Source organism: Heterocephalus glaber, unplaced genomic scaffold, assembly GCF_053883595.1.
Source record: "Heterocephalus glaber isolate CG9 unplaced genomic scaffold, H.glaber_assembly_v1.0 deba00001461, whole genome shotgun sequence".
NCBI classification, from domain to species: domain Eukaryota; kingdom Metazoa; phylum Chordata; class Mammalia; order Rodentia; family Bathyergidae; genus Heterocephalus; species Heterocephalus glaber.
The window spans coordinates 46523194-46536844 of record NW_028258308.1 but is presented as its reverse complement, the minus strand read 5'-3'; the positions used below and the strand labels follow the sequence as shown (position 1 = coordinate 46536844).

Genomic DNA, 13651 nt, shown 5'->3' with positions numbered 1-13651 from the left:
ATGCTATTGTTGTTGCTGATTGTATCACATGGTCTAAGGTGTTGTGACTGATCTAATCAATTTTCCTTCCTGGTATAGTGAAAATGAGATTAGACTCCATATATACAGACCAGATATATCTGGAAGACACTTTTGAGAAATAATCATTTCATAAAGCTTCTAAATACAAGCAAGAAAGATACTTACAATAAGCAATAATGAAGTATCAAAGCAGGAATTGAATCAAAAACAGTACCAACAACAAAAATAGAAATGAGAGGACACCTAAGCAAGCCACAAAGTCAGGCTACCAGCTTGCCAAAGGCAAATTGTGGGAGAAATTAGATGGAAAAGTCTGATAATCAATCACCTGGATACCCTGCACTGATGGCACATGAAGTAACAAAACAGAAGAATGAGGCTCTAGAAAAAGTCAAAACAGAAATAATTTCCCAGATAACCACAGAGATGTTGAGCAGAATGAAGGACATGACTAGAGACTCTAGAATAGAAAGAGATAAAAAAATAGATGAGCTCAGAACCATGATGGAAACCATGAATGCCCAGCATAGGAAAGAAATGGAAACCATGAATATACAACATAGGAAAGAAATTGAATCCATGAAACAGATTCAAACAGATATTCAGGAGATTAAAAACTCTTTTGAAAATATTTGCAGCAGGATGAGTGAATGTGGAGACACCATATCAGATATAGAAGACATGATTGTGGTCAGTGGCCATGAAAAGAGAGATCTCTTAAAAATGGTAAGGGGTCATGAGAAATTGATCCAGCAGATGATGCAAAGAAAAATGATGTAAGACAGATAGGAATCCATGAAAAATCAGGAAAATGTACAAATGACATAAAAAACTGTTCACAAAATTAATGTCAGAAAATTTCCCAAACAGAGTGAAAGAATTTGACATACAGATGAGTGAGGAATATAGGATTCCAACTAGCCATGTTAAAAAAAAAAAAAATACACCTAGACCTATAATGATCCTGGAAACCTAACAGAATAACAAAATACTACAAGCAGTTAGCACACACTTATGGTCATCAGAAACAGCCCTGAGGCCCAGTTATTCTGTGGCCACAATATCCTCTGAGTTCCTATGCTGCTGAGCTCAGTGAAACAGATACAGGGGAACCAATGGATGCCCTAGAACCAATGATCCTAGGATGCCCTTTTCAAACAGGGCTTTGAGGGACTGTCTTCTCACATGAAAATTTTGCAAGTTTTCATCCTTGAGCTTTGAATGAATGGGGGCTTTCTGATCCCTGAGATTCCCTCAAGGCATCTTTCATTTTCTCCCAGTACAAAGCATTTGTTCTTTTCAACAGCACTAATCTCTTTAGTAGTCATATTCCTGTTGGCCCCAATTTTACAAATTTTTTTTTCTACACCAAAATTAAAAGGTTTTTCAAATTTTTCTTTTCTGTCTTCAGTTCACCTTTAAATTGGATAAAAGCAGTAGAACCTATGCCACAGCCTCAATGTAGGGCTGCTGTGAAATTTCCTCCAAAAAATTGATTAGTCCACTCTCCTAGTCTCAATGTGCTGGAAAGTGTCACGACATAGGCAAAATATATATAGACACATTTTCTGCCAAGCATAGCACAAAGGTTCTTGCATTCATATGCTACTGGTGCCTTTGATCAAAAATTAAATCTCCTGAGTCTGTTTTATAGTCTGCATTTCTAAAAGCATTCTGTTTTTCTGATTGCTAATTAGAATTATCCCTATGACTCTGCTTACAGCATTCTGCAGTGTCTCTTGCCTGTATTTGCCAACCTTTCTACACTCCTCCAGCAATCCAGTGTGAAGGGCTGAGAGTCAAACGGTCAAGGCCCAAGTCTTCTTTTACCAAATTTTGTACCAGGTATCTTTCTCATCACTGAAGCACAATACTTGACATGCACAATTTAAAGGAGGAATGATTTAATTTAGCTCACTGATTGGGGAAATATATTCCATAGTTTCCTGGGAAGCAGGGCAACAGAAGAAGGAGTGTGGGGCCACAGATTGACCCTGGGGCCACATGTTCATGGCCTACCAAGACATACCTGTATGTAGCTCCACCAGTTCCTGTGCAGCTCCCAAGGCCAATCTGGTTGTCATTCTCCCCTAACCTCCTCAGCTACCCACTGCCCATCAGTTTTTGGAATCCAGCTGAGGGAATGGGTGGCTTTGATCAGTTTGAGCCAGGTAAGGCTTTCTCTAAATCTCCCCCACCAAAAAGAGTAGCTAAACATTTTCATTGTATATCAAAAGTGTTGTAGATAATAAAGACAATCAAGAGTCACTGTTTTCCTTCTATGAAATATGAAAACCAAATAATTTACCATATAAGGTAATTCATTAAGTTAGGATATTATTATTATTATCCTCATGATTATTTACTCACCTACTTCCTCACAGTGGGAGCTGGACAAGTATTGTGTATGTTTTATTTGTTTAAAATGTCCACAGAGTAATTGATAAATACATGATTTTATATAAAATATAATTACTAATTGTTGGTAGTTTAAAATTATAGAGTCTCAACCTACATAAGCATGAATATGAAAAGTTAGAAATTAAATGGCTGATAGAATAGAAACTAAAGAACCTAGGTTATTCCTCCAAATTTTAAAATTTGCTCTAAATGGGTAGGTTGAAATTAGACCATTAATGTCATAGGCATTAAGAGAAAAAGAGAAGGCATTTAAAACAGTTCTTTAAACAGACCAGAAGAAATTATGTTAAAATAATCTTTTCATAGATTAAACAGCTGAATATGAAAATTAATTGTAAGAAAGAGCAAAAACAGAAAATGTGTTCAAAATAAAGGTAAAGTAGCAGTACTTGTTTTGCCAAAATTTTCAGTGTGATAATTAGATTATTAAAAGGCAATATTTCCACAGAATAAGATAAAATGGACAACTCAGAAATGCAAATTACTTTAAACTGAAATTCATATTAGAAATTAGGGATTTATGTTTTAAGCCATTTTACATGTATTGAGACAGAATAATTTAAGCTATTGATATAAAAATACAACTTTTAAGAAAATCACCATTAAATTAGAATAAATGTCATTATGTAAAGGGAAAAATCTGTGATAACATCTATGGTGAGTTCATCTATGATGAATTTCAATAAAAACTTTTTTCTGAAATACTGTAAAAATAATAGGACATCAACTTCTACTGAGACACACTAAATTTCTTGGAGGACACATTTTCCAAAGATGGAAATAGAAGAGGATCGTGGAGGTCGTCAAGTCTCAGGTGTGGTTGGTTTACCCACAGTCACGTGATGGAGTGCAGCATGATATGGAGCTGTGGAATCTCTGAGACCTGGGGCCTTAGTGGGGCAGGATGAGGTCTTTGGGTCCTGCTCCTAACTATGAGCCTGTTAGTCCCCACCAGAGGCCGCTGCTCTGAGGGAGCCTGACCTCTGCTCTGTCTCTGCTTCCTGTGTCACCATGAGCTTCCTCCAAATGCCCTCTCACTGTGAGGTCACTGCCATCACCTCCCCGACAGGGGCTGAGCTGAGAGGACTGTGTGATGTTGGACTTGTAGCCTCCTGATTGTGACCTAAAGGAACCAACTGTCTTTATACAGCACCCAGGATTACATATTTTCCTGTAGTTTAAAAAATGTATATCACCATTATGAAACTGTATTAGCATAACTATTTATAGCCCTGTAGCCAGATCAGAGAGTGAATATAATTTTCCACTTCCACAGTAGAACTGCCTAGATTATGCATGTTGAAAATAGCATCAGCATGGTATTGCACACAAGAGAAAATGTGACTCAGAGATTAAAATGGATCTACAAACATAAGAACTGTTTTAAGTTAAACTGTTTCTCTATTCAAGAATTGTTATTTACTGTTACAGCATTTCAGATTTGAAAGATGAAACTTGGAAATCTGTTACAAAACAATGCGAATATACTTAACACAACTGAACTCAGCACTTTAAAATTTTATATTTCTCTTTTGTTCATTTTATTAGTTATCACCTCCAAAAATTATAGCAGCATATATGGTTATTTAATTTACATCCCACTCCTTCTCCCACATTCACCTCAGCACCAGCAGCCTTTATGATTTATAATAGTAGAATTTGATTTTTTGTTTTATTCCTTGGTTTATTTAGACATTTTGAAATAATGCATATCAAATACTGACCAGTAATGACCAAGGAACATCACTGGCATAGCAGCATGACTTCCTACTGGGTACTAGAAAAGTCAGGTGGTGAAAAGACTGACTACTGTTATCACACAGCGCCACTTGCTGTCACAGCACCTGAAGAAAACTGCCAAGGGTAGCCCGGTGGTCAGTTCAGTGCATGCCCTCCAGAGATACACCCCATGCCTTACTAAAGGAAGCTCCATCTTATTTGCTATAAGATATATTCCTTATCATGGCTATGCAAATGCTTTCTAGTGCTAGTAGATATATCCCTGCAACATTGCTGCATAGCTAGAGTATCTATAAAGTCTTTAAGAGAGGAAGTAGTTATTCAATTTGTAGGTAAGTTTAACCATAGTATTCCTTCTAACCATCACTTGTGATGCTTTAGATCATTTCTCACTACTATGAAAAGCCAATAACCTGATAGATTAAGAAAGTCATTGAAGTGAGAATTTCCAGATTAACAAATCCCTCTGATGTCCACATCTGTAGTTTAGGTCAAATTCATTACCATTGAGAAATAAATTTCTCTTGAGTTCTGCTGAGACTCTGGGGACTTGCAGATGTTTGAACTTATTTTCCAAGAGCACTTACTTGGAACAATGTCAGAATTTTGTCACATACTTTTATAAGTCTGTCCCTGTTGACGATATTTAGACCATAAAATTCCTTTTGAAGTATTTAAATGAAGAAAGCAATGATGTTTACTGTGTAGAATTGGTTCCACTACATTTGCACATTACATGGGAGAAAGTGGTAGAAGACCTGACTCTATACTGCAGAGTGGAGTGAGTAGTTTACTATTACTCATATCATGATGACTATTTCCTTTCTTCTATTTGATGCTTTATGTTCACTCCTTCGGACTTCCTTCCTTATGTGTGAAGACAGCATGGATCAAATTAAAATAAAACTGTCTGTAAGTGCTGATGTAAGTTCATCTAGTTTAATATTTCAGTAAAAGTTCATGAAATATTTCATAGAACTGAATGGATCATTAAATGTAAAAAAATGATAGCTTGGGGCCATGAATTAGAAGCAAGAAAGCAATGAAGGAGTGGGTCAGAAGCGGCACCAACCCCACCATTCAGACTGTGGCAGAGCAGGTGGGCGAAGGCTTTCAGAACAGTGTTTGTACTTCTGTCTACTGAGAAATTTACTAACCAAAAATCATTTACCCACTCTACAAATCTCTTAGCAGTGCAATAGGAGACTCCATCTAAAACTCCTGAGAAAGAAAATGATATCTTAAGAAAAAAATAAAAGAACATATATATAATGAAATGCACATAAAACACAATATTGTAACTGTTCTAAAATATTCTTAAATGGGCCATATTGTGTCAAGATAACAGGTGACAATGTATTGTTTCTCAGTCAATCATTTTTACCTGGGTCTAGGTTGAGAAATGTTAGTCCATCATAATTTCTTGAGTGCCTAAAGACTGAATATGTAAACGTGTGATTTCATGAGGAACACAACTGAGATTTTAATTAATAGATTTTTGAAAAAATTCTGCAAAGTCCAAAAAATAACCTTTCATTTTATTACATAAAGCCTATATATTATAATTATTTTCTATTAAAGAAAATTAAGTCTCATTAGTGAACAAAGAATGATATGAATTTAATGATTCTATTTGGAAGAAATGGATACTACTTCATTTAAAAAATAGATTAATTTATTACCAAGATGGATGAATTTACTAAAAGCAAAATTTAAATTACAAGGGGTACAAAAAGGGATTAAATAGTTTAAATAAAAAATATGATCATTTTGAGGTGTGAGGTGAGCCTTATACTTTCTGCGACAACACCTACATACTACGTTATCAATGAATTAAAGATTTTAAAGTCTATCATTTTAATTGCACAATAGTTTTGGAAATTTTTGTATACAATAAATATCTGAAACATACATTAATGCCTTCATAGTCAGTTTTCTAACAGATAATAAGCTGGAACACTAATAATCAGCTTGGCAAAGGAAAAAACAAATTTTTTTGTACCAGGGACTGAACTCAGGACCTTGTGCTTGTGAGGCAGGCACTGGAACCACTGAGCTAAATCCCCAGTCCAAACCAAATTTTTAAATCCAAAACCATGTGCTATTTACAAAGTTTATTATTCTGTCACTTAGAAAGCCACCTTTTCACCTAAGATTATTTCACAAATTAATACAATTGAAGAAATTGATGTTTCCAGTCTTCACTGACTTCATCTTGAAGTAATCTGAAGATTTATACCAATTGTAATACATCACAAGGTATGAGATGGTCCTCCCGAAGCAAGCAGCAGTCCGTTTGGGGAAGCCCTCAGTGTGGAAATAGAAGAGAAACAGGTGGCACTTATTGTACAGTCAAGTAACACATTCTGAAAAAGACTAATCATGAAACTTATACTGTAAGGAAGTGGACTACTTACTGATGGGTAAAAGCTATTTAATTCAGAAAATACATTGATATGTCTTGCTTGTACAAATGTAAACTTTTAGCATCTATACTTTTACCATCAAGAAGTTTTACTGTTCAAGAGAAAAAGCTGTTACTTAAATCCAGTATGTTAGACTTATTTATATCAATAAAATTATACCTCACTCCAAATTGAAAACTGTGTTTGTATATTTGCCAGTTATAGCAAAATATTAATGAAGACATTAAATGCTGTGTATTTCAGGCGTTCCCTTTCTAAACTTGAGTTGCACACGCTGGGTGTGTTAGTCACACACATCTTTCATTTGGGATAAATAATAAATTTTGTAGTCATGGAAATTTCAACTTTACACCAGAGGAATTGAGATTATAGTCATTAAGTACAGTGATGTATGAACACAGCAAAGGTACTAGAAAGGCTGGATCCATGAAACAGATGTTTACTATAGGGCATGATGTCATAATTACAGCTGCAGAAAATGCTCTCAGGACATCAGAGATTTAAGGTGTATTAATTTGTTAAAATTTTTATTATTTTTGGTGCTGGGGATTGAACTCGAGTCCTTGTGCTTGCCAGGCAGGTGGGGCACCACTGAGCTAAATCCCTGGCCCTAAGGTGTATTGATTGCCACAGCAACAGAAGTCTTTCTTGTAATTCCTCAAATACACATGCATCCTATATGTGAATCTGCAAATTAGTCAATTCCCACTTTTCTACAAGAAAGAAATATTCCACAATAATAAACCTTTAGCCTACTAAACAGCAAAATCCTTTAGCAAGGATATACTTTACCATATTCATAGTTCCCTCAGCATAAAATTATTATTCTAGTATTGGTTTTAAGTCTCATAGGATTAGGGTTTAAGCTTCACAATTTAGTCTCTGTTTCTAACCAAAGTATGAAAATACTGGGCAATAACCTAATTTATTAAATCTGTTCAAAAGATAAATACTGGTGTTCTCGGTACACAGAAAAACAAACACAAAAACAAAAAAGCCACCTGTTTTGGAGGAAAAAAATTAAAATCTGTGTTTATTCTCATTACAACTTTCTGCCATCCAAAAATCATTACAATATTCAGGTTACCTTCCTTTTTCCAGTAGTACATACCTTGGTAACCTTTGATGGAAGCATCCAAAATTATTGGAAATAATGTGCTTTTCACGAAATGTTTAATTCTACATCATTACTCTCTTCTAAAAGAATATAAATTCCATGAAATTCAGTGCCTTCCCTTATATTTACTACTCACAAAACTGTAATAACAGCAGTAGGTATATAATTAGTGAAATATGAAATCATTAATGAATCTCATATATATATATATATATATATATATCCAATACAAATTAGAGCATAAATGTAAAATATAGAAAGGAACAGCTGCAGTATCATAGGAAAGAAGCATCTTTCACAGTCTGCATCTTCCTGGGTTCAGCACTTCTGTATTCTCTTCTCAGGCAGAAGCTACATTGCCCACAGATGTCCAACTCCACCATGATGATGGACTTTCTTCTCATGGAGATTCCTGGCATGCGGGGTCTACAGGTTTTCTATGCCATGTTCTTCTCTCTGGTTTACCTGGTGACCATAATGGGAAACCTCATCATTGCTGCTGTTACCACACTTGACAAAAGCCTTCACACACCCATGTACTTCTTCTTGAGAAACCTGTCCATCCTGGACTCCTGCTACATTTCTGTCACAGTCCCTAATTCCTGCATGAACTCCCTGCTGGGCACAAGGTCCATTTCAAAGGCAGGATGTGAAGCTCAGGTCTTCCTTGTGTTATTCTTTGGATTTGTAGAGGTACTGTTTCTCACCATCATGGCTCACGACCGCTTTGCAGCCATCTGCAGGCCCCTCCATTACCCTGTGATCATGAGCCCTTGCCTGTGTGTCCACAGCACACTAGCTGCTGTGCTCAGTGGGATCATCTATGGAGCCCTGCACACCATCAACACCTTCAGGCTGCCTTTCTGCCACTCACATGCTGTCCAGCAGCTCTTCTGTGACATCCCCTCTCTGCTGATGCTGTCTTGCTCTGACACCTTTGGTAACCAAATTGCGAATCTTGTCTCTGCTCTGTTGATTGGTGGTGGATGCTTCATTTATATCATCAAGTCTTATATTCACATCTTCTCTACTGTGCTTAGGTTTCCAGTAGGAGCAGAGAGGAAAAAGGCCTTTTCTACCTGTGTTCCCCACATTCTTGTGGTGTCTGTCTTCCTCAGCTCATCCTTTTATGTCTACCTGAGACCCTCTACAATGTCTGCTGGTGTCAAGGATATGGTCATGTCTATGTGCTACTCTGTAATTCCCACCCTCTTCAATCCTATTATCTACAGTCTCAGGAATGAACAGATAAAGTATGCCATCAGGAAACTCATGGCAAGAATATTCTATTTGTGAGATGTATGGTGAATTAAGGAGGAATTTTCTATCAAACTTAGTCATAGTCATGGTTTTGGAAATAAGTGCCTATAATTGATTAAAGATATTCCATACCATTTGTGTAAATTTAATACTTAGAAATTTAAACACATCGTATATCAATTGCAATACCTTCTAAAGTGTTTGGAGGAGTTTACTATAAGCAAGGAATAGGCAAAAGACCTGGCTACTGCAGAAGAACTCCAAATTGTTTCCTCATCTCAAATTTCCCCCAAAGATCTCTTATTTTCAGAGATTGGGGTTTGAGAAAGTGAGAAGATCATGAGGACACTACACTAACCAGCATATTAAAAATGTATAGCACACACAAAAAAGTAGAATTAGGGCTGGGGATTTAGCTCAGTAGTTTCACCACCTGCTGCAGAAGTGCAAGGACCCAAGTTCAATCCCTGGTACAAAAAAAAAATGTATAGCAAACATGGAATATGAAATATGTTGCCAAAGTCCTCACAGAGTATATGGATGAGGAAATCCCTTAAAGAAGCAGTGAGTGAATGAGAGAAAAATAAGAAAATGTCATGTAACAATAAAATATTTATGATGTATATGATGAAATACTAGGAGGAAATAGAGCAGAAGTGCTATGGAAAAATTATACAATTATTCTTGCTTATTTCCTCATTCTAATTGACAACATTGTATATTTTCACCATGTACAACATATTGTATTGAAATATACATGTATTTCCAGGATGATGTTGCTGTAACAAATTGGTAGTGGAGCTAATAAACTCAAGTAAAGAAACAGCCATATTAATGTTGGATAGTGTACTGAGGAGCTATGGCTAATGTACCCAAAGCCTCCTCTCTGTGTTCACACTAAATTTATTGGAGGATACATTTTCCACAGATGGAAATGGAAGATTCATGGATCTCTTCATTTCTCACATGTGGTTTACCCACAGTTACATGATGGGCCGCAGCTCAGGATGGTTTGGAGCTACTGAATCTCTGAGACCTGGGACATTAGTGGGCAGGGTGAGGTCGTTGGGTGCTGCTTTGGTAAGCCCCAGTTAATGCCCACCAGAGGGCACTGTTCTAAGAGAGCTTGACCTCTGCTCCATCTCTGCTTCCTGAGTCACCCTGAGCTTACTCCCAATGCCCTCTCACTATGAGGTCACAGCCATGGCCTTCCCCATAGGGGCTGAGCTGAGGGGACTGTGTGATCTTGGACTTGCATCCTTCTAATTGTGACCTACAGGAACTTACTGTCTTTATACAGCACCAAGAGTCACATATTTCATAATAATAGAAAAAAGGTTAATACAAATGCGACCATCATGGAGATGTATTTTATAAATATTCAGAGCACTGTGGCCATTTCAAAGAGTGAGTTTAGTTTTCCCCTTCCATGGGAGAGTTGGATAGATTGTATGTGCTCACAACAATGACAGGCTGGTACTGCACACAAGAGGAACTATAAACTGGAGGCAATATTGATCTTTAACGATAAAATTTTTTTAAAGATAAAAAAAATCCAGCTTCTTCAAAGAGTGGAGACCCTTCCCCTATCAGTCCTGGAAGTAAGGAAGGTGTAAACTTCCCTATCCCTTCTGGAAAACCAAGCCTTCATCCATGTGTGTGTGCCTGTTTCCTGCCTTTTCTCCCCATTTTCTACATATGGGGTGTGTGTGTACTCCAAGGTGCTGAATAGCTGCCTTTATCCTTTGATCAAATTGTGAATAAATTCCTGTTTTTATCTAATATTTTCAATGGCAAGTGGGCAAATCATCCAGTAGCTATTCCCTAGATCAGGCCTTTGACTGAACTACCTGGTGATAAATTAAAGAGTTAAGACAAAATGAAAATGAAAAAGTTTAACAAGGCCAAAATTACTGGGCCTAAAAATGTGCTATGGGTTACTAAACTCAGGATAAAGCCCAACATCTATGTCTCATTTTATATCAATCTCTTTTATTGCATTAAAGTTTGGGAGAGCTGCCTGCTGAGCTCTTTGCATAGACATGGTCCACACTTAGGGAGTTTTGGTCTAGGAGCTGTCAGCACAAGATCATTACCTACATTTACCTAGTTCATATCCTCCCCAAAGATGGAACACACCAAGGTGCTTCCAAAATGTGCTGAGACAAGCAACCACCAGCTTTTGCCACATTCTGTTCCACATTCCCACAACTGCACTGTGAAGTTCCAGTCATTGCTGTCACCCTGCAGTCATCTTGGATTCCAGGATTAAGAGTGTCTCAAAGGAAGTTCACCCCAGAGAGAGCAGTGAGCCCTGCTGAGGAGCCAAGGCCTCGCCCCTAATCAGGAGCCATGTTCCTCTGGCAGCATGATATCATCCTCAGGCCTGGTGGACTCCTTTCAGCCCCTCACTGATCCAGCCTGAGCTGAGGCACTGCCAGACCCAGCCAGGGGGATCAGAAAAGCAACACCCCTGCCATGGAAGCCCCCATCCTTTCTTTCCTCCCCTTATTCATTAATCTTCAGAGTGTCTGTTGACCCCTTCCAGGTGAACTTGAGCTGTGCCTGTCCTTCCTGTCATGGTCTCCTGACCAAAGCTCTTTCTCTCCCCTCACTGCTGGTCATCTCCTCAGTGGACATTTGGGGCTGGAGCACAAGCCTGGCTGTGTGGATGCTCAGCTTGAGCTCTCACTTGTTCACAAAGTAAAAGGTCTCTGATTGTTAAAAAATGCATTAATACATTTATCATTCTGAATCAAAGGAAAATAGATACAAATATGAGAACCACATCTCTGGAAATGATTACTGAATCGTTACAAATATTAAATGATATTTAAGGAATAATTTCTGTTAGACTATATAATACATAGCTTATATCAATAAAGTTGTTACATTCAAATCATTCAAATGCAGGAGATCCTATTTACCTACCATTTATATGTAATTATGTTGAGACAAAAATGAAGTCACTTAACTAGTGATAAAATTAAGAATTATATTAATATTTGTTTTATGGGAATTTAAAAAATACAAAGAATCTAGAAAAACAAAGAGACATATAGAAAGATTAAAAACCCAACCCCAAAGAAAATAGACACCGAAGGACCTTACTGAATCTAATAAAAGCCACTTGTGACAAACCAGAGGCGAATAACTGGAAACTTTCTCTCTAAATCAGGAACAAGTAAAGCATGCCCACTATCACCAATTCTGCACAGCACTGTACTGAAAAGATCAATCAGAAAAAATCAGGCATGAGAAATAAACAAAAGGAATTAATGTAGTAAAGGAAGCAGTCAAATTAACATGATATGGAGATAGCATGATTCTTTACATAGATGACCAAAAAATTGCACCAAAACTTTGCAAAACACATAACCACTCACAAAAATGTATCAAGATACAGAATCAGCACACAAAAATCATTAAGATTTGTTCACACCTATAATAAACTCAGGAGAAAGAAATTAAACAAAAAACAATTCACAAGAGCATCAAAAAAAATCAAATACCTTACAATTTACCTAAACAGGAAAGTTAAAGGAATCTTTTATGAAAACTACTAAAAAAGGAGATTGAAAAGCGTATCAGAAAAGGAAACTATATCCCCTCTTCCTGAATAGGCAGAATTAATATTGTCAAAATAACCATACTTTCAAAATTGATAGATTTAAAGTTTTCCCAATCAAAGTACCAATGGCATTAGCTACAGAAGTAGAGAAAAAAATCCAAAATTAATATGGAACCAGAAGAAACTCAGAATAGAAAAAAACAATTCTGGGCAACAACAGGAAAGCAGGAGGCATTGAAATACCTGACTTCAAGTTATAGTCCAAAGTTAGAGTGATAAAAATGACATAGTACTAACATTAAAACAGTCATATGTGCCAAAGAAGTAGAAGAGAGGATTCAGAAACATCCAGAGAATGATTCAGCTGTCTGACCTCTGACAAAGTGGCAAAAGCATACCTTGGAGGAAAGACAGCCTCCTTAAAAAATGGTCTGGGAAACTGACAATCTCTATGGAGATGATGGAAGCTCAATCCATATCTCTCACCATTCACTGAATGGAAAACAAATGGATCAAAGATTAAGGTTTAGAATCCAAACAATTAACCTGCTGAAAGATAAAGTTGATAAAATTCTTGAAGACATAGATGTAGGCAAGACTTTCTTAACAAAAATACATAAAAACAAGAGCAATTGGGCCAGGGATTTAGCTCACTGGTGCCGCCTCCTGCTCCATAAGTGCAAGGACCCAAGTTTGATCCCTGGTACCCAAAAAAAAAAAAAAAAAGACCAAAATCTATAAACGTAAAATTAAGAAGTGTGTGAAAAGCAAAGGAAAAAAATCAACCAAGTAAAGATGCGACCTACAGGATGGAAAATCATTGCAAAGTATTCCTCAGACAAAGGAGTAATATCTAATACATGTGTATACCAAAGAAATTATACCTCCAAGAATAAAAGACCCAATCAAAAAATGGTCAAGTGAAAAGAATAGGCACTTCTCAGATGTACAAATGGAAAGTAAACATGAAAAAAATGATCAAAATCTCTAGTCATTAGATAAAAATAAATTAAAAGCAACTAATGATTTCCTGTAACACAAGAAATAAAGGTAAACATCAAGAAATTAAATAACAACAGAGGCATGGGGTCCTAG

General features: G+C 36.8%; 1 protein-coding gene across 1 annotated transcript; it reads left to right on the top strand.

The window, feature by feature from the left end:
• The first annotated feature begins 8091 nt into the window (after positions 1 to 8091).
• LOC101719737 (olfactory receptor 14C36) lies at positions 8092 to 9021 on the top strand. Its single transcript, XM_004870953.2, has one exon. The coding sequence runs from the start codon at positions 8092 to 8094 to the stop codon at positions 9019 to 9021; it is 930 nt and encodes a 309-aa protein (XP_004871010.2).
• Positions 9022 to 13651: the final 4630 nt, after the last annotated feature.